This window comes from Trichosurus vulpecula, chromosome 1, assembly GCF_011100635.1.
Source record: "Trichosurus vulpecula isolate mTriVul1 chromosome 1, mTriVul1.pri, whole genome shotgun sequence".
Taxonomy (NCBI): Eukaryota; Metazoa; Chordata; class Mammalia; order Diprotodontia; family Phalangeridae; genus Trichosurus; species Trichosurus vulpecula.
The window spans coordinates 290,365,659-290,383,866 of NC_050573.1; the positions used below are offsets into that span (position 1 = coordinate 290,365,659).

The 18,208-nt window shown below is 36.0% G+C and overlaps 1 protein-coding gene across 5 annotated transcripts in view; it reads right to left on the reverse strand.

Moving 5' to 3' along the window:
- The window catches only part of STAU2 (staufen double-stranded RNA binding protein 2), a 422,077-nt gene that overhangs the window by 158,048 nt on the left and 245,821 nt on the right, over nucleotides 1–18,208 (reverse strand). For all 5 annotated transcript variants that reach the window (XM_036768257.1, XM_036768272.1, XM_036768268.1 and 2 more), the window contains one exon: nucleotides 2,130–2,437. In XM_036768257.1, the coding sequence (XP_036624152.1) occupies nucleotides 2,130–2,437 (308 nt within the window). The remainder of the gene's footprint in view (nucleotides 1–2,129; nucleotides 2,438–18,208) is intronic.

The following is an 18,208-nucleotide window of genomic DNA, read 5'->3' on the forward strand; positions in this document are numbered from 1 at the left end:
TGAAAAAAAAAAGGACAGTGTTATTGAAAATAATCTTATTTTGTATATCCGTTCAACCAATCAGACCAGGCTCTAAGAAATCATTCAGAAAACCACAAAGCAAGCTATGTATTTTCAATGCACTACCCTTCTACTAAGAAAATATAGCTGATAAAGTTACCTGTAAAGATATAGTCTTTTGACTTCTTATACACAAAGAACCTTCTGCAGGGAAATTAGGACAAGGCTATGATATGCCCTGGCAGGCCAGTAAGCAAGCTATTTCCCACAGAGATTCTGTTCACTGATCAACCTCAGCTCAGTAATTCGGTAGAGATGCAGCATTTCACATCAACACTAAACTCATTCAACCAGATAAGTTAATTAATGTTTTAAAAGCATACATTTCTATTTACTTGTTGTATAAAAATCACAATATAGGAATCTGGAAATGGCTCAGTTTGTCCATGGGATAAAAATATATTATTTTGTTATCATAAACTTGAAAAACAATCCTAAGTAATTACTAGATAATTGGTGATATGAGTGGCATTTTAGCTGGAGTCAAGATCTTTAAAAGCTTCAATTCTATCGCTGATAAGAACTAAAGAGAGAGAAGCAACTGGATCAGAGAGAGTTCGTTACCTGTCAGCCTTGCAGGAGCCCTTTCTTCATTCACCTCAACTTTTAATTCCTGAAAATAGGAATCAGTTCTAACCTCAAGAAATACCAGGAAATAAACTAAGCTTTGGCTCTCTAAGAATAAAATATTACTATTACTATTGATGGATTTAGACAGGGAAAACTCTTCATCAGAGTTAATGAACTTCTATTTTCTCCTTACAGATGACCAGTAGAATTCAAACTTATTTAATTCTTTCCAGCAACTTAGGTGTATGGTCATGCCTTCACTAAATGAAGGAAGTTCCTTTTAATTTTCCCTAAAGTAAATGACTGAAAATACTCAAAAACACAACTTTTTCATGGAAGGTTTAAAATCTTAGAGAAATAAACAACCTGGAGCCACTTCATTTATGCCATTTACAATTGTCACGTTAAAAACTCAAACATCACAATGTAGTTCATATAATCAAAAGAAAATAATGGGCAGTCAAAAATATTGGGAAAAAAGCAAATTAATATATCTCTCATTTTCATAATCTAGTAAAACAAATTATACATAAGTAATTTTTCCTAATGATATCATTCAATTACAGGTATCATTTCATTATTATTATTTCATTCTTAAGGGAAAGGACAGAGAAAAGCAAACTTCAAATAATGAAATCAGAAGAAGAACACAGTTTTTCAACTTTGAAGGATACAACCATTTATCTAGTAAAGTTAATGAATGGTTAAAGTTTGGCAAATGATTAAAAATAATCAGGAAATAAGATTTCCTCTCCAAAGAAGTTATATTATTCAAAAGTATTAGTTCCCCCTCTCTCCCAAATAGAGGGTGTTCCAAAAGTCTTATAGTAATATAACCCTGTATTTTAGAAATCAAACTCCCATCACCCATTCACGTGTACAACAGAATTACAAGTTGTTATGCCCTCCTATTGAAATATGATGCACTGATGACATCTGATGTAGATGTTATATAGAGAATCATTTGATTGAATAAAACAAATTGCCATCTCTAGACCTTGAATCTGGACAAAGTGTATCCAGTTTAAATTACATTTTATAGTGAGCAACCTATCTTCTTTGATAAAAAGAGTACCAATAACAAAAACTGTTCATGAGTAAACTCTCCATTGAGAAACTCATAAAGATAAGTTTTAAAAGAGAAATAGCTCAAGAAATAACAATAAAATCTCAGAAAGGCTGGTTTTTTTGTGTGTTTGCTAAAGGGGGAATGATAAAACAGATGCACTGGAGAAATAAAAAAAAACAAGAAAAAAAGAATTGGAAATGAACAGAAAAATAGAAAATTAAAATGGAAGAGAACTATATAGCAAAGGCATTACTGGATAGATAGAAAATACAAGAAAATGATGCATGTGTGGCTTTACGTATTTCACTGGCTCATCTATCTTTGTACTCATTAATTTTACAATGTTAAAGTCACACTGGAAGGCAGGACCAAACTCTCACACAGATATAAATGCTGAGTTTTAAGTTGATGAAGAGATTTTGTTTCATACCTGAAAGCCTTGAATCCTTGCTAAATACTCCAGTTGTCTTGAAGGTTGCATTATAGGACAGGGGGAAGTAGAAGAATTTCCTTTCAGACTTATGGCTTCAGCTGATGGAGATGTCCCATTCATAAGGAATTCCCTGGCTATTGTAGGAGTGGTATTTGATGGTGGAGATAGGCTGAAGAAAGAGCTTGAAGGCTGGTTCATTTCATTGGGTGACAAATAGCTTACTGCAAAGTCAGAAACTACTTTGTTGCGGCTTGCTTCCATCTCTTGATAAATATCAGGAGACAAATGAAGAATACCCTTTGGAGCTGTAAATGAAAAGAAGGACCATTTTATGATGCTGGAAATAGTTCACATAAGTGTGAACAACTTGTGACATTACTAGTCACTTGTGACATTCTAATGCTGGTAAAATGACAAAACATCAAAGAAACATTCATCAAGTGGCCACTACAGGTTTGGTTGTATCTGCCCTTGCAGAGCTAACAAGGACACTTCACGATTCTCAGAATCACCACTTGAAGGAATAACACAGAGGGTCATCACAAGGCATTTGTGTCTAAGAGGCAAAGTCTGAAAATTATACCCCTATTAAGAGTTGTGTCTGAGACTTACAGCTTTTGCCATAATTTGTTGTTGTTCAGTTGCTTTCAGTCATGTCCAACTCTCTGTGACCCCATTTGAAGTTTTCTTGGCAAAGACACTGGAGTGTTTTGCCATTTCCTTCTCAAGGTTATTTTACGGACGAGGAGCTGAGGCAAACGGGGTTAAGTGACTTGCCCAGGGTCATACAACTAGTGAGTATGTGAGGCCAGATTTGAACTCATGAAGATGAGTCTTCCTGATTCCAAGGCCAGGGCTCTATCCACTGTTTCTTCTAGCTGCCATAATACAGTATATAGAACAAAATAAATACCTCTATGCCATGGAGAGCTGAATTTTTTGATATTAGAATTATATGCATTTATGAAAAAGTAATACCCTGGGCAAGTCACTTAACCCTGTTGGCCTCAGTTTCCTCATCTGTAAAATGAGCTGGAGAAGAAAACAGCAAACTACTCTAGTGTCTTTGCCAAGAAAACCCCAAAGTGGGATCATGGAGAGTCAGACATGACTGAACAACCACAAAAAATATTAAAAAGTGACCCTCCTTGTGTCCCCTGAATTCCCAGTGGGCTGTCTACTTTATCTATCCCTAGTCCACACTATGATAAGAAGACATACATGAAGCTTAAAGTATGGGTTATGTGGGGATTATAAGGGAAGTGGGCAGAACAACTAACATAATTAAAAACTAATTTCTTTCTCTTAATATTTTATGCCACATTTAACAATTATATGCCATTACATCCCTCCCCCAAAAGACTCAAAGACCAAGAAAAAATCCCATAAATGAAAGTATTTATATCAGGACTTAATACTATCAAAAAAACTGAAAACAAACTGAGTGCAAATCAACTCAAGAATGGCTGAACCAATTACGGTATGAATGTAACAGAACATAATTTCACTGTAAGAAATGATGAATGTGAAGAATTCTAAGAAACATAAGGAGATTTTATGACCTGATCCTGAGGAAAGAAACACTATTTTACAGAGAACTCACACAAGGCAAGCACTCACAAGGTCAGAAGAAGTGATACAAGGATACTCTCAAGGTCTTTCTGAAGAACTTTGGAATCAACTGTGAGACATGGAAGACACTGTCGCAGGACCACCCAGCATGGCATGCCCGCATCAAAGAAGGCACTGTGTTCTATGAGTAAAGCAGAATTGCAGTAGCTCAAAAGAAACATGAGATGCACAACTTTAGAGACATCTCTACTCCAAATGTTCACATGGACTATTTGTGCCCAACCTGTAGTAGAGCCTTTCAAGCTTGTATTAGTTTGACCAGCTATAGTCAGACACACTGTACCCTGATCCCAACATAGTAATGTCATTTTGGTCCTCTTCAAGCAGGATGGACAACAACCAATAATAAACACTAAAAGGTAGCTGAATTCTAATTCAATGCAATGTCCAGTTTTGATCCCAGAGGTCAGATACTGAGATATACTTTCATCTTCTTGAAATAAAGTCAGAGGATTAAGAATGTGGAATGTTGAATATACTGGTAGATAAAGATCACTCTGTGGGTTGTCTTAGCTTTTTCTTTGTTACAAAGAGAGTTTTGGGTACAGGGGAAGTATATTGTGAAACAGCTGAGCTACATTTCATGTGGGAACTCTTGTGGGGAATTTATTTTTAAGGTTTTTTTGTTTTGTTTTTAAGTCTATTTGGTATAGCCTAAAGATATTTCCTTTAGAGATGAAATTTCTTCCTTTTTTTGTTCCTAATAGGAATCCCATTCTGAAAAGAACTGTTGTGTTTCATTGTGCTTCTAAATTTATTCTATTGCTGTTTTTACTTATCAATGTTATAATAAAGAAAATAACCATGATAATAGCAGCTAATGATTATATGGCATCTATGACATGTCAGGCACTGTGCTGAGCACTTTGCAATGATTATCTCATTGGATCCTCACCTTTCAACAACCCTGAGAGGTAGTTACTGTTACGATGCACATTTATAGTTGAGGAAACTGAGCAAAAAGAGGTTAAGCGACTTGCCCAGGGTCACCCAGTTTGTAAGCATTGGAGCTTGGATTTGAATTCAGGTCTTCCTGACTTCTTGGGTCAATTTGGAGAGACATGAAGTACTTAGTAAAATTTCAAGGGGAGAGATAAAATCCTGTCTGTGTTCTATAAATTAGCTGAATCAGTAGTAGTACAGCATCCCTAGAGATCAAAGAGGAAATGAGTTGTCTGGAAACTGGTTACTAGCCCTTGCACTGATAATGAGAGGATAGCAAAAAGGCTCAAAACCTTCCTGGAAGTACGATTACCTGGAGAGACCATGAAACACCTGCATGGAAGGAAGGTGACATCAGGGATTAACCTGTACAACTGCCATGACATATCCAATGGTCCTTACCCCAAGCTAAGAATCTTCCTAGGAGAGCATCCATGTACTACTGGGGAGGAACCATTCAATTTCTGGATAGGACATGACACTGAAATATATCGCCACTGCAAAGGAAGTATCATGAAGAAAGAGAAGATACTTAAGGGATCTGCATTTGGTCTCACATATTGCCCAAAATCATAAGATCTTATGATTCTATGATGATTGCAAAAATTAGAAAGGCAACTTGGGAACTTAGAGAATGCATAAAAAGGCTATGTCCAGTTCCTTAATACTTACCAGAAGAGGGTGAAAAAGGTAAACACATGGATAATTCTTCACAGGATGAAGCCATGTGAGATATTGCTCAGTGTCCCAAATGATCCCTTTTTGTCACTTATCACTAAAACTTAATTTCCTTTAAAACAAAAGCAGCCACCTTTTCTCATCTCCTTATTTTTCTCCCACTTTGGGTAGGAAATTCTGAGTGTTACTTTTTCCCCTTTAGATCTCATGTACTATGATTTGAGAATAAGAACAAGCACCCCAACTCATAAGAGACAGAATCATACAATGAAAACACATTGGATTTAACATCTAAAAACCTGATCTGGAATCTTAGCTTTGCCACTTACTTCCTGTGTGACCTTGGGTCATGATGTACCCTTGATCTTGCTATCACCCACAAATGCATACTTCCATATTCAAGAATTCCAAAATCCCCTTATCTGACCATAATTTATTGGCTTCCCTCTGCCCTGCCTTCTTTCCTGTCCTGTTCTCCTCTTCCATATCTTGACACCTTGTTGAACCAATTCAGTTCCACTGCATCCTCCTCTCTTGATCCCTAGACCCCTTATAATTTCATCACTTATGCCCCGCCAAGCCTCAGCATTGAATCACTCCTACCATTTACTGCCTTCACTCCTATACACATGCCACTAAGCAAAGGCAAAGAAAATCATGTAATCATTCTGACTAGGTCCACTACAAATTTATGTTACACAACCTCAACTGGGTCCTCATTGTTGCTGGGCAATTTTTCTTTATTGATCTTATTAACTCACTATCCTATTATCCACAGCTGCTCTTTCAAACCTCTTCATCCTTCCTTAAACCTTCTATGACTTCCTCTACCCCCATCCTCTTAGCTGAGAACTTTGCCTCATATTTTACAGAAAAAAATTGAAGCCATTCACCATGAGCTGTCACTTCCCCATCTCATATCATTCATATGCCTTCTGCCACAATCTCCTCCTTCACCCCCATCTCATATGATAAGTTGCCCTTACTGCACACCAAAGCAAACCCCTATGTCTGCTCAAGTGATACCATTTCATCCTGTCTCCTCCAACAGATTGCCCTCTCTCCCATCTCTACTCTTTCATTTATTTATGTTCCCTGGCTACAGGGAGATTCCCTGCTGCCTCTAAATGTGCCCATATCTCTTATTTGGAACTTAAAACTCTTTATAACTTAGCCCCTTCCTCCTTTTCTAGTCTTTTTATGCCTTACACCCTAACACATACTCTTCAATCCAGTGACACTGGCATTCCTGCTGTTCTGTGAACAAGATATCCCACTTTTCAGCACCAGGCATTGTCTCTGGCTGTCCCCCATGTCTGGAATGCTCTCCCTCCCCAACTCTGCCTACTGACCTCCCTGGTTTTCTTTTTGTCCCAACTAAAATCCCATCTTTTACTGGATGTCTTTCCTAACCCTTAATTCTAGTGCCTTCTCTTCGTTAATTATCTCCTATTTATCCTGTAAATAGCTTGTTTTAGGGCCTCTGGTAGGACTAGATGGCTTTTAAGGTATCTTCCAGCTCTAAATTTATGATTTGATAAGCCTTTGGAATATTTGCTCTGTATGCAAAGGCTAATTCAAAGGTTGACAATCAAAAGATCAGTGATGACAGATGATATGGACAGCCTCAGATTACACCAGATCCTCTACAGAAACACAGAGGTACATTTAGTTGGTCTTTAGGTAAATGGAAAGTCTTGAAGCAAATGGACAGATATGACAAGTTGCTGTATATTTGGACTGTAACTACTTACAAGTCATTTGGGCTTTTGTGTGTATACTTTTCAGCTTCTAAAGATGATAACAGGAATTTAAGTAACACCCAAATAGTGGTAGATAATTTCATCTGGTATATACTGGCATATTCAAACTGGGACTAGGGAACTTCTATGGTGGCTACTTTGCTATGGGAAGAAGTTATTCCTCTGTATTTGGTTTCAAGTCACAACTCAATCTGACTGAGGTAGGAACTTGAAAAGGAAAGAAATCTTCCTGTCTGACCACTCCTTCCATGTATTTTTCACTGGATCTTCATCAATGTCATGACCACTAACTATGGGTGTTCCCCAAGGCTCTGTTGTGGGTCTTCCTTTTTCGTTCTCTACTCTATCCCTTAGAGCTCCCACAGGTTGAATCGTCATCTCTATGCTGATTATTCCCAGACTTATATATCCAGTCCGAGTTTCTCTTCTGAACTCCATTTCTGCATCTACAACTACCTATTAAACAATCTGAACTGAATGTTCTGTAATGATAATAATGATAGCTAACATTTATGTAGTACTTACTATGTGCCATGTACATGTGCTAAACTCTGTGACCATTATCTCATTTTATCCTTACAATAACACTGGGAGAAAGGTGCTATTATTATCCCCATTTTACAGATGAGGAAACTGAGGCAAACAGAGGTTAAGTGCCTTGCCCAGGGTCACCCAGCTAGTAAGTATCTGAGACTGTATTTGAATTCAGGTCTTCCTGACTCCAGGCCCAGCACTCTATCCACTGCACTACCTAGGCACCTCGAATTCAATATGTCCAAAACAAAGCTCATTATCTCCTGCACCCAAACTTAATCCTCTTCTAAATACTCCTAATTACTATTGAGAGCCCAACAGTCCAGACAGTTACCAAGGCCTAAAATCTTAGAATCACCCTTGATTCCTCACTTCTATTCACCCCACATATACAATCAATTGCCAAATATTGCTGTTTCTACCTCTACACTTATCATATATATATCTCCTTATCTGCACTCCCATAACCACCACCTTAGGTCAGACCCTAATTCCCTATCACTTGGACTATTGCAATAGCCTTCTAAATTGTTTTCCTGATTCAGATCTCTCCACTCTAAAAATTTATCCTCCACTCAGCTGCCAAAATGATGATCCTAAAACAGTTCTGACCATGGCACCTCTCCCTATGCAATAATTTCCAGTGGCTCCCTATTACCACCAGGAACAAATACAAGTCCTTTGTTTGGCATTTACAGTTCCTTATAACCTAGCCACTTTTGGCCTTTCTAGTCTTCTTACACTTTACTCCCCTCCATGTACTCTGTGATTCAGCCATTCTGGTGTATGTGATATTCCATCTACCATCTTCAACTTTTCCATTGGCTGTCATTCACCCGTGGAATGCCCTTCTTCCACATTTCTTCCTCTGAATGTCTGGCTGCCTTCAAGACTCAAATCAACTATCATCTTATATAGGAGTCCTTTCCCAGGCTACCCAGCTATGGGAGTTTCTGCTTATTTGTACATATCTTGTATCTACATGCACGCACGCACACACATTGTTTCCTCCATTAGAATGTAAGCTCTTTGAAGGAGGACTGTTTTTTGCTTTCTATTTCTACCATAGTGCCTAGGAATAATAAAATAGAAAATAAAAGTATGGCACTTAATAAATGTTTATTGATTGATTAACGAGGGATTAGCTTTGGTAGGAAGTCTAAAACTATAACAACATACTCAAGGAAATCCACAGCATCTAGTAAATGACAAACCCAAAGATCCAAGCTTTTGGAACAAAAATTCATTATTTGACAAAAACTGCTGAGAAAACTGGTAAACAGCGTGGAAGAAACTAGATGTAAAATGACATTTCACACTACATACCAAAATAAGATCAAAATAGGTACATGATTTACCCATAAAGAGTGACACCATAAGCAAATTAAGAGAGCATGGAATAGTTTATCTGTCAGATTTATAAATAAGGGAAGAATTTAGGACTAAAGAAATTATAGAGAGCATTACAAAATGTAAACTAAATAATTTTGATTACATAAAATTTAAAAGTTTTTGCACAAAGTCAATGAAAACAAAATTATAAGAAAAACAAAAAACTGGGGGAAAATTTTGCAATAAGTATCTCTGATAAAGGTCTCATTTCCCAGATATATAGAGAACTGAGTTGAATTTGTAAAAATACAAGTCATTCCCCAATTGATAAATGATCAAAGGATATGAATAAGCAGTCTTCATACAAAGAAAACAAAGCTATCTATAAACCTGAAGAAATGCTCTAAATCACTATTGATTAGAAAAATGCAAATAAAAACTCTGGGGTACTTCCTCACACTTATCAGAGTGGCTAATTTGACAAAAAAAGGAAAATGGTGGATGTTGGAGGGGATGTGGGAAAACTAAGACAATAATGCACTGATGGTAGAGTTGTGAACTGATCCAACCATTCTAGAGAGCAATTTGGAACTATGCCCAAAGGGCTATAAAACTGTGGTTACCCTTTGATCTAGCAAATACCACTGCTAGGTCTATATCCCAAAGACATCCAAAAAATAATAAGGGGAACAGCTAATTAAGCAACAAACTGAATAATGCAAGAGATAATGAGTACTTATTAAGTGTTATTATAAGCCAGGAACTGTGCTTAGTGCTGAGTATACAAAGAACAGTTCATTTCCAGAAATATTTCACAATGCTATTTCTTGTGAAAAGCTATTTAGCAAGCCAACCTTCTATTTTTCATATTTAATAAATAATCAAAGATAGAAATTTATATAATGATTAAGAAAGTCTACTAATATTCCTTTCCTGACATAGTTTTAGATAAATAGGATTACATAAATAGATCTATACCTCTGAGTTATGAAGTATTATGTAAGTATTCAATTACTTTATGAAGAATAACAGAATATCATAGAATTACATTTTCACATTACAACTCAGTGCAATAAACTCTTTACTTAATTTTAAGTCCAAAGATAGACATTTAGCCTATTTACAAATTGGTTTGCAAAAGGTGTATTGGTAAATTTATGAAAATTAAATATAGTAATAGGTTAGTGTGATTCAATTATCTTAACACAAAGCAAAACATCTTGAAGTAAAATAATACACTTGAAATAACATCACCACAAAGACAGTATTTTTTTTTTAAATAGGACAGTTACTTAAAGTTTTCAGAAAAAAACAAGTACTGCAGATGGCTTTTCCATTGATGTAATAATACTTAAAACAAACATTTCACATGCTTTCTCAGGCATTTCAATGTTTTTACATGATCCACCCAAATATCTAACTGCTATCTGGAACAATAGTTTGGACTTTTTCCACATTACCAAACTTTCTAAATGTTAAAACAACTAATATACAGCATGTGGTGAATAAAAAAAAATCTGTGTGACATCAAACATCAAAGTTTGCATATTTTATCTTAATGGAATTGCTAAATTAATGTTATTTTCTTAATACCTAATCTTTCAAGATAGAGATATCAAGTATTATTCCTTCAAAAACACAATTAACTTAAACCTCACTTGCACATGCTTCTAAACTCCTTAAAGTATCTTAACTTTCCAGACTCATTATACATTATTCCTCTTTCTTCCCTCTATAGTATAGTTAAACTGCCTTCTCTCTCCTTTCCTCACAAATCACACTTTATCTCCTACATCCATGCCTTTGAATTGGTCAATGGAACTCATCTCAGCTGCCTCACAGATTCCACCCACCATCTTCTAGAGCAGTGATGGCAAACTCAAATGGAAACAGGGGACACTAAACTGTACATAAAGATCCCCATGGTTATATACTGAATTGCTTTTTAAATGTAACATTATCTATGTTTTGTTGTGTTTTAATTTATTTTGTTAAATATTTCCCATTTTCATTTTACTCTGGTTCAGGCCACAGCAGAGAGGGTTGCAGCAGTCTGCCTGTACGTGTCTGACACCTCTATTCTGCATGATGACTCTTGATTCTTCAATTGCTAATGACCAGCCTCCCTAACTACCTGTATACACACATACATACATACCTAAGATTATGTATGTATTCTGCATTCATATAACTGATATATTCTCCCTCAATAGAACATTTTAAAAGAGTGACTTTTGTCGTATCCCCAACACACAGCCTACAGCCTGGCATACAGGAGGTACTTAATAAATTCCTATTGATCGATCATAAAGGGCATGGGAAAGTAGTAGGATGTAAAATAAATCCATGGAAATAATCACTAGCATTTCAATGCAGTATTAACCAAGAAGATTTAAGTGATTGGAAAGATTCAGTGCTCACTTTGGGCAAGTAACATGAAACGACGATACTATCTAAATTAATTTACAGATTTAGTGCTATACCAGTCAAATTACCAAAAAGATATTTTGTAGAACTACACAAAATAATAAATTTTATCTGGAAGACAATCAGTCTAGAATCTGAAAGAAAGTAAGTAGGAGTGCAGGAAGCATAGCATTACCAGACCTTGAACTATATTTTAAAGCAGTAATCCAAACTATCTGTTACTGGTTAAAAAAATAGAAAAGGAGGTCAATGAAATGGTATGTATACATACACACAAACACAAAGGCACACACACACATGATCCAGAAGCAGTCTAAAGCAATAGTTCAGTGTTTGATTAAAACCTAAGAATAAAAATTATTGGGAAAGGACTCCCTATTTGACCACAACTACTGGGAAAATAAGGAAATTTGACACATATTAGGCTTAAATTGACATCTTAAACTACATACTACAATAAGCTCCAAGTATCTACATGGCTTGACTATAAGAGGGAACACATCATAAAACACACAAACAAACAAACAAATTAGAGGAGACCAGAAGAAGGCGCCTTTCACAATAGTAAGTTTTGCAAAGCATTTTACAAATTATCTTATTTGTCCTGACAACAGTTCTGGGAGGTAGATGCTATTTTTATTCCCTGTTTTACAGAAGAGGAAATGGGGTCTTAGAGAGGTTAAGTGATTTGTCCACGGTCACACAGCCAGTAAATGTGTGAGGCCAAATTTGAACTCCTGACTATGAGTCTAGCACTTTATCTATTGTGAAACTGAGCTACTTCAACTATGATAAGGAGGAAAATTCTTCATCAAACAAGGGATAATCATGATCATAAAAGACAAAACAGAAAAATTTGATTTAATAAAATTAAGATGCTTTTGCACAAACAAAATGCAGGGAGTAAGAAACCTCTCAAGTTGGAAAAATTGTATCAAATGTAACTGATAAAACTTTGATATTCAATACATGTAGAGAACAGGTAGAAATATATAAAACCAAAGAATCATTCCCCGATAAATTGCCAAAGGATACAAATAGTTTGAAAATCGTAATCTGTCAACATTCATTTGAAAGCATATTCCAAATCACTAATAGTAAAGTAAAAACAAATTAAGCCAGCTTTTAGGTTTTAGTTATTCTCACCTTGTAAACTGGCAAAGAACATCAAAACTAGGAACAGTCAATGCTGGAGAGGATGTGAAGAAATAGACACATTCATATATTGTTGGTAGAACTGGTTGTATATTTATGCAACTCTTCTGGATATAAATTTGAGATTGTATGGGATTAACCTGTTCATAATTTGTCTCAGCTTCTCTACTTCTAGACATGTATCCCGAGAAGATCAATGGCAAAAACAAAGAATTAGTACATAACAAAACAATCCTATTAGCACTTTTTGTTGGTGGCAAGAACTAGAAATAAAGTAGGTGTCCACTAACTGGGGAATGGTTGAATGAACTGTGGTATATGAATGTAATGGAAAATTATTGTGTGGTAAAAAATTATAACAGGGAAGCTAGGTAGCACAGTAGATAGAGTACCACCTCTGCAGTCAGGAGGATTGAGTTCAAATGTGACTTCAGGCACTTACTAGCTAAGTGACCCTGGGCAAGTCACTTAACCTTATTTGCCTCAGTTCCCTATCTGTAAAATGAGCTGGAGAAGGAAATGCCAAGCCACTCCAGTATCTGCTAAGAAAACCCCAAATGGGATCATGAAGAGTTAGACACAACTCTTAAAAACAACAATACAATAAATGACAAATATGAAAACTTCAGAGAAATATCTATATGAGCTGATGTGGAGCAAAATAAACAGAACCAGAAGAACGAGATACACAAAGGCTACAAAAATGTAAACGAAAAGGTCATTAAAAGAAAGTCAAACTGAGTAAAAACTAGTCATCGTCCCCAAGAACTTTAATGACAAATAACTCTCCTTGACAGGAAGGTAACTGACTAGTGAGGAAGAAAATTGGATATGCTATTTAGTGTTACCTGTTATTAGTTGTTTAGGTTTAAATGCTTTTCTTTGTTAGTGAGGGTTCACTGAGGGGTAGGGAGGGTGTGTGTCTGTGTGTGTGTGTGTGTGTGTGTATATTTCTAGAAGTGATTGTCAGACAAAAAACAAAAGGCATCAATAACATTCTTTTTGAAAGGCCACAGATACATCAAAGATATTTTGATTCATTTTATTTGTGAGTAATGTTAATGAATTACAAATATTTAGTTATTTTCCCCCCAAATAACATGAGACTAAAAGGTATTCCTGCTCACACTGTAGAAAGCCTAGTTGATAAAAATAACCAATGTTAAAAATAGGTAAGCCTAAACAAATGAGAAACTTTCTTTTAATTGGATTATGACAGAAATTAATGAATGAGCTATCTGTAGCTGATTTTCTTTCATCTTTAATAGCCATTAAAACAAGAACAATCTCTATAGCATAGCTCTTCCCCAGCTGTTTCTTTACAGTTGTCCTAATGGCTAATGTCTTCTCACCTTCCTACTTGTGGCATTAGATTGGTTTTTCTCTTTTCAATTATTTGGAATCCTGTAGTGGTTGATGAGCTCAATTAACCAAGCTGGTGATTCAACTGTATGTTAAATCAACTAAATAATTTAAAGTGTGTCTCAGAGGCTTCAAGGGATCCTCCCAGGAAAATATGCCCCGATCCCCCCTGGAAACTTTCAAAGCCTCTGAGGACACAGTGACTCATCCTTTAGTTCTTTTGGGGATGGCAAACTTTTCAGCTTTTTCCAGCCTAGAAAGGCTGGGTTGGCACTGAAAGGTTTGTACTTTGAGATGGCAAAGAATCTCCTGATAGGCTGCTGAGCCAGAAAGGCTGATAACACCATGGACATGCAAAAGGGAGCAGCCCACCCTTCCCCTTTCTTTATCCATCAGTAAAGTGTGTGAAGACTATTTTGAACTGTTTCCTGAGTGGGTGAAAGGACAATTTTCCAATCTTCTACTAGGCATCTATGCCACCATGAGCATATACCCTACCTGGGCACAAGTGATTAGTTTCTGAACAAATGAATCAATCATAAGAACTCATTTAAATTGAATTTCATTTGACTTGTGTCCTTGAGTAAAAGTAAAGATTTTCTTTCTTTTTAAAGGAGATTTTTTTTTTAATTTCTTATCATAGTACTTCAGAAATTAAGACTTCCAGAGATTCCTTTCTAGTTAGGCTAAGGTTTCTTAGATATGTCAACATTGCTATTCTTATTTTCTCCTTACCTGTGTAGCACTACTTTTTTTTGCTATTATAAAGAAAATTAAGGGGCAGCTAGGTGGCACAGTGAATACAGCAACAGCCCTGGAGTTAGGAGGATCTGAGTTCAAATCTGGCCTCAGACACTTGACACATACTAGCTGTGTGACCTTGGGCAAGTCATTTAACCCCAATTACCTTGCCCTCTCCCCTCCAAAAACAAACAAAAACCCCCAAAATTAACTGTTATAGTTTTCTATCTCAGAGAAATTCTTATCTATCTATTCTTGATTTGAAAACTGACCCCCCCTTCTGTATAACTATGAATGAATGAATGAAAATGCACTTTAAAATGTACAAAGCACTGTGCTAAGCATTAGGGATACCAAAAGAAAAGTAAGGAAACTCCCGCTTTCAAAGAGATCACCTTCTAATAGGAAATCACAAAGCATGGAGGAAGTTTCAGCTCCAAGTCAGATGGTAACACATCTTCTTTACTGTCATTTCATTTGACAAAACCATCTCTGTCCTTGATGTTGAACTATTTGATAATATCGATAATACTTTGGTGTAAATAATTCTATTGATCATCAGATACCTAGATGAAGAGCCTAGCCTTAAGTAGCAGCTCTTCTGTATCCTCAAGCAGTAGCTAGTTCCCTGACTGTGTGTGTGTGGGGGGGTAAGGAATGTGTATGTCTGTATGTATGTATGTACTTATTACTATACATTATTTATTATATATCATATATCATATGATATGTGGAGGGAACAGCAAAGGGACCCAGGAAGACCTAGGTTCAAGTCCTACCTCTGACCCTGAGAAAGTTACTTAACCTCTCACTGCCTTAGGTAACTCTCTAAAACTATAAACTGCTGGGAAGGTGCTAAGCTGCAACAGTAGAAAATTTCCTCATCTGGAAGTGTCTTATACCAATGAAATCACAGGTCCATTCCTTATATCTCTGTTTTATATGAATATATATATATATTTGTATGTGTATATGTATGTGTATATACACACATCTATAAGTAGGGGGATGTTGTGTATGTGTACATATACACGCCTGTATAAACTATGCCTCTGATGAAATGATTCTACAGTTTCTTTAATGCCACTATAGAGGTCTACACAAAACACAAAGAAATGGAGCTTTGACTTTTTGAGGTGAACTCAAATTAGAGACAGCCAAACTAGGAGAAATCAGATCAAACTCCCTTATTGCCTTTGAACAGACTGAGAAAAAAAATAGTTGTCATTGTTTTTAATCAGGATCATTTTAATTCTATAAATAAATATAATACCAAAACATCTGAGAGGTCATATAAAAATAATCATCTAATAAAGAAAAACAGATTTCAAAGGTATTCGTTAGTCCAACAGTAGTAGTTCTAAATTGAGGGCAGAGTCCAAAGGAAACTGAGAACAAAGCCCAATATGGGCCTGCTGGGAATGGGAGCACCTTTTTAGTTTCAGGATGTGTCATTAGGGTTAAATAGTGAACAGACACATAAGAAGTGACAAAGAATAAGACAAATAAACAATTACACTGAAAGTCACAAGGAGCTCTACTCCATCCCAGAAGTATTTATCTAGGGTCATCTCTAATGAACCTAGAAGAACCAGCAGATTTCACAGAGGCTAAATAAAACTTTTTTAAAGGTTAGCAAAAACATATTTATGTGGTAAATGCCTCTGAACAGTCTTTTAGTGGGTGGATTCGGCACATACCAGTACCTTTGAGCCTAGTCCAATTTTGAATTAAGCTTCACAGTTCACCTTTAAGAAACAATGAGCCTGTTTTAAAACAAAATCCTTTATTAATAAGAAACAGGGAATGAGAAATTTTTAAAAATAAGATATCCATCAGCTGAATTGTCTCTAAATAGAATGTTTTACAAAGTTTTCCATTAGCCATCAGTGGATCTTTAAAACACACAACCTTTTTTTAAACTTGTTAGTCATTCATCTGTAAAATCTAGCTTTTTATGTGCATGCCAAGCATAAAATTGCCCCATGCTAAATTTAACACAAATCTCACATTACAGAGTTATGTGCACTAGCAATTTAACATGCCTATGACAAAGGTGCGGGCTTATACATCCAAAGTATCCACATTTGGGTTGAAGAGGAAAGAGTACGTTTATTTCAGTGCCTTTTCAGCTGGAGGTACATTCATGAAAATCTTCAAAAAACCAAAACAAACTTAGTTCTATAATTTAAATCTGCAGGCAATCAAGCTAGGAAAATACATAGAGGAGCCAGGCTGTGTAATCACTAACACTTGCAAAACCATTTAAACTGTTCTTTAGTTGTAATTGCTAGCAGTCTCTTATGACTATAATCTCCAAAAAAAATCTTCCATTGGAAAAATCAAACACAGGTGTATATCAACTTCCTGCCCATTTCCAATCAGGTGTCACACAAATCTTAGCTATGCCACATTAAAATTATTATGTCCTTTAATACTACATCATTTCTCTCCTTTTAGATAGTGAAAAGGAGAACAGCAAGAGTTCCTAGAATACAACATCACTGTCACTGCCTACCTTGGGACACTAGAGGAAATGAGGAGATATGTGCCTCCAGTATAGCCTGTTTTCAAGATAATTCCATAGCAACTAGTGGATACAGAACTGGACTTGAAGAAAGGAAAGACCCAACTTTAAACAGAGCTTCAAACACTTACTAGCTATGACTGTGGGCAAGTCACTTAATTTTCCTCAGACTCAGTTTCCTCATTTGTAAAATTATTATCAATATTGATTGTCAATATTATTGATATTAAAATATTATCATCTGCCTCCCATATCGATATTAAAACATTATCATCTGCCTCCCAGGGCTGTGGTGAGAGTAAAATGTGATATTTATAAAGTGCTCTGCAAACCTTAAAGCACTATGTAAATACTAGCTATTATTATGATTAGCATTTATTCAAATGAATCTAGACTTTAAAATGTTCTCTTTTTAAGTAAGGGTGGAAAAAGTACATTTCATGAAAGAAATCTGTATGTTTAAATACCAATCCGTGATGACATTATATTTATTTTTAAGTAAAATGCTGCCCCTCTTTATGATTTTTTTGAGGGGACAAGGCAAGGCAATTGGGGTTAAGTGACTTGCCCAAGGTCACACAGCTAGTGTCAAGTGTCTGAGGCCAGCTTTGAACTCAGGTCCTCCTGACTCCAGGCTGGTACTCTTTTCACTGTGCCACCTAGCTACCCCTGCCCCTCTTTATGTTGTTCAAAGATGGTGAATCATTCTACAAAAGATTTTTAAGGAAAAATTTTTAAGGAAAAACTCTTTCCAATATGCTAATTATAAAAAGACGACTAAACTGAATCATAACGAGGCAAAGTGAAGTGTCAAAAGTCTTAAAACATTTTAGCCAGCATTTAGTACCTAGAAATCAACCCTCTAATCATAAATGCACATTTTTACATTTGAAATACTAACACTGTACACATTCCCTCACTCTGCACAATTTCCTATGACAGAAATCTGAGCTCATGGAACTGATTAAGTAGGGCAGACTTTG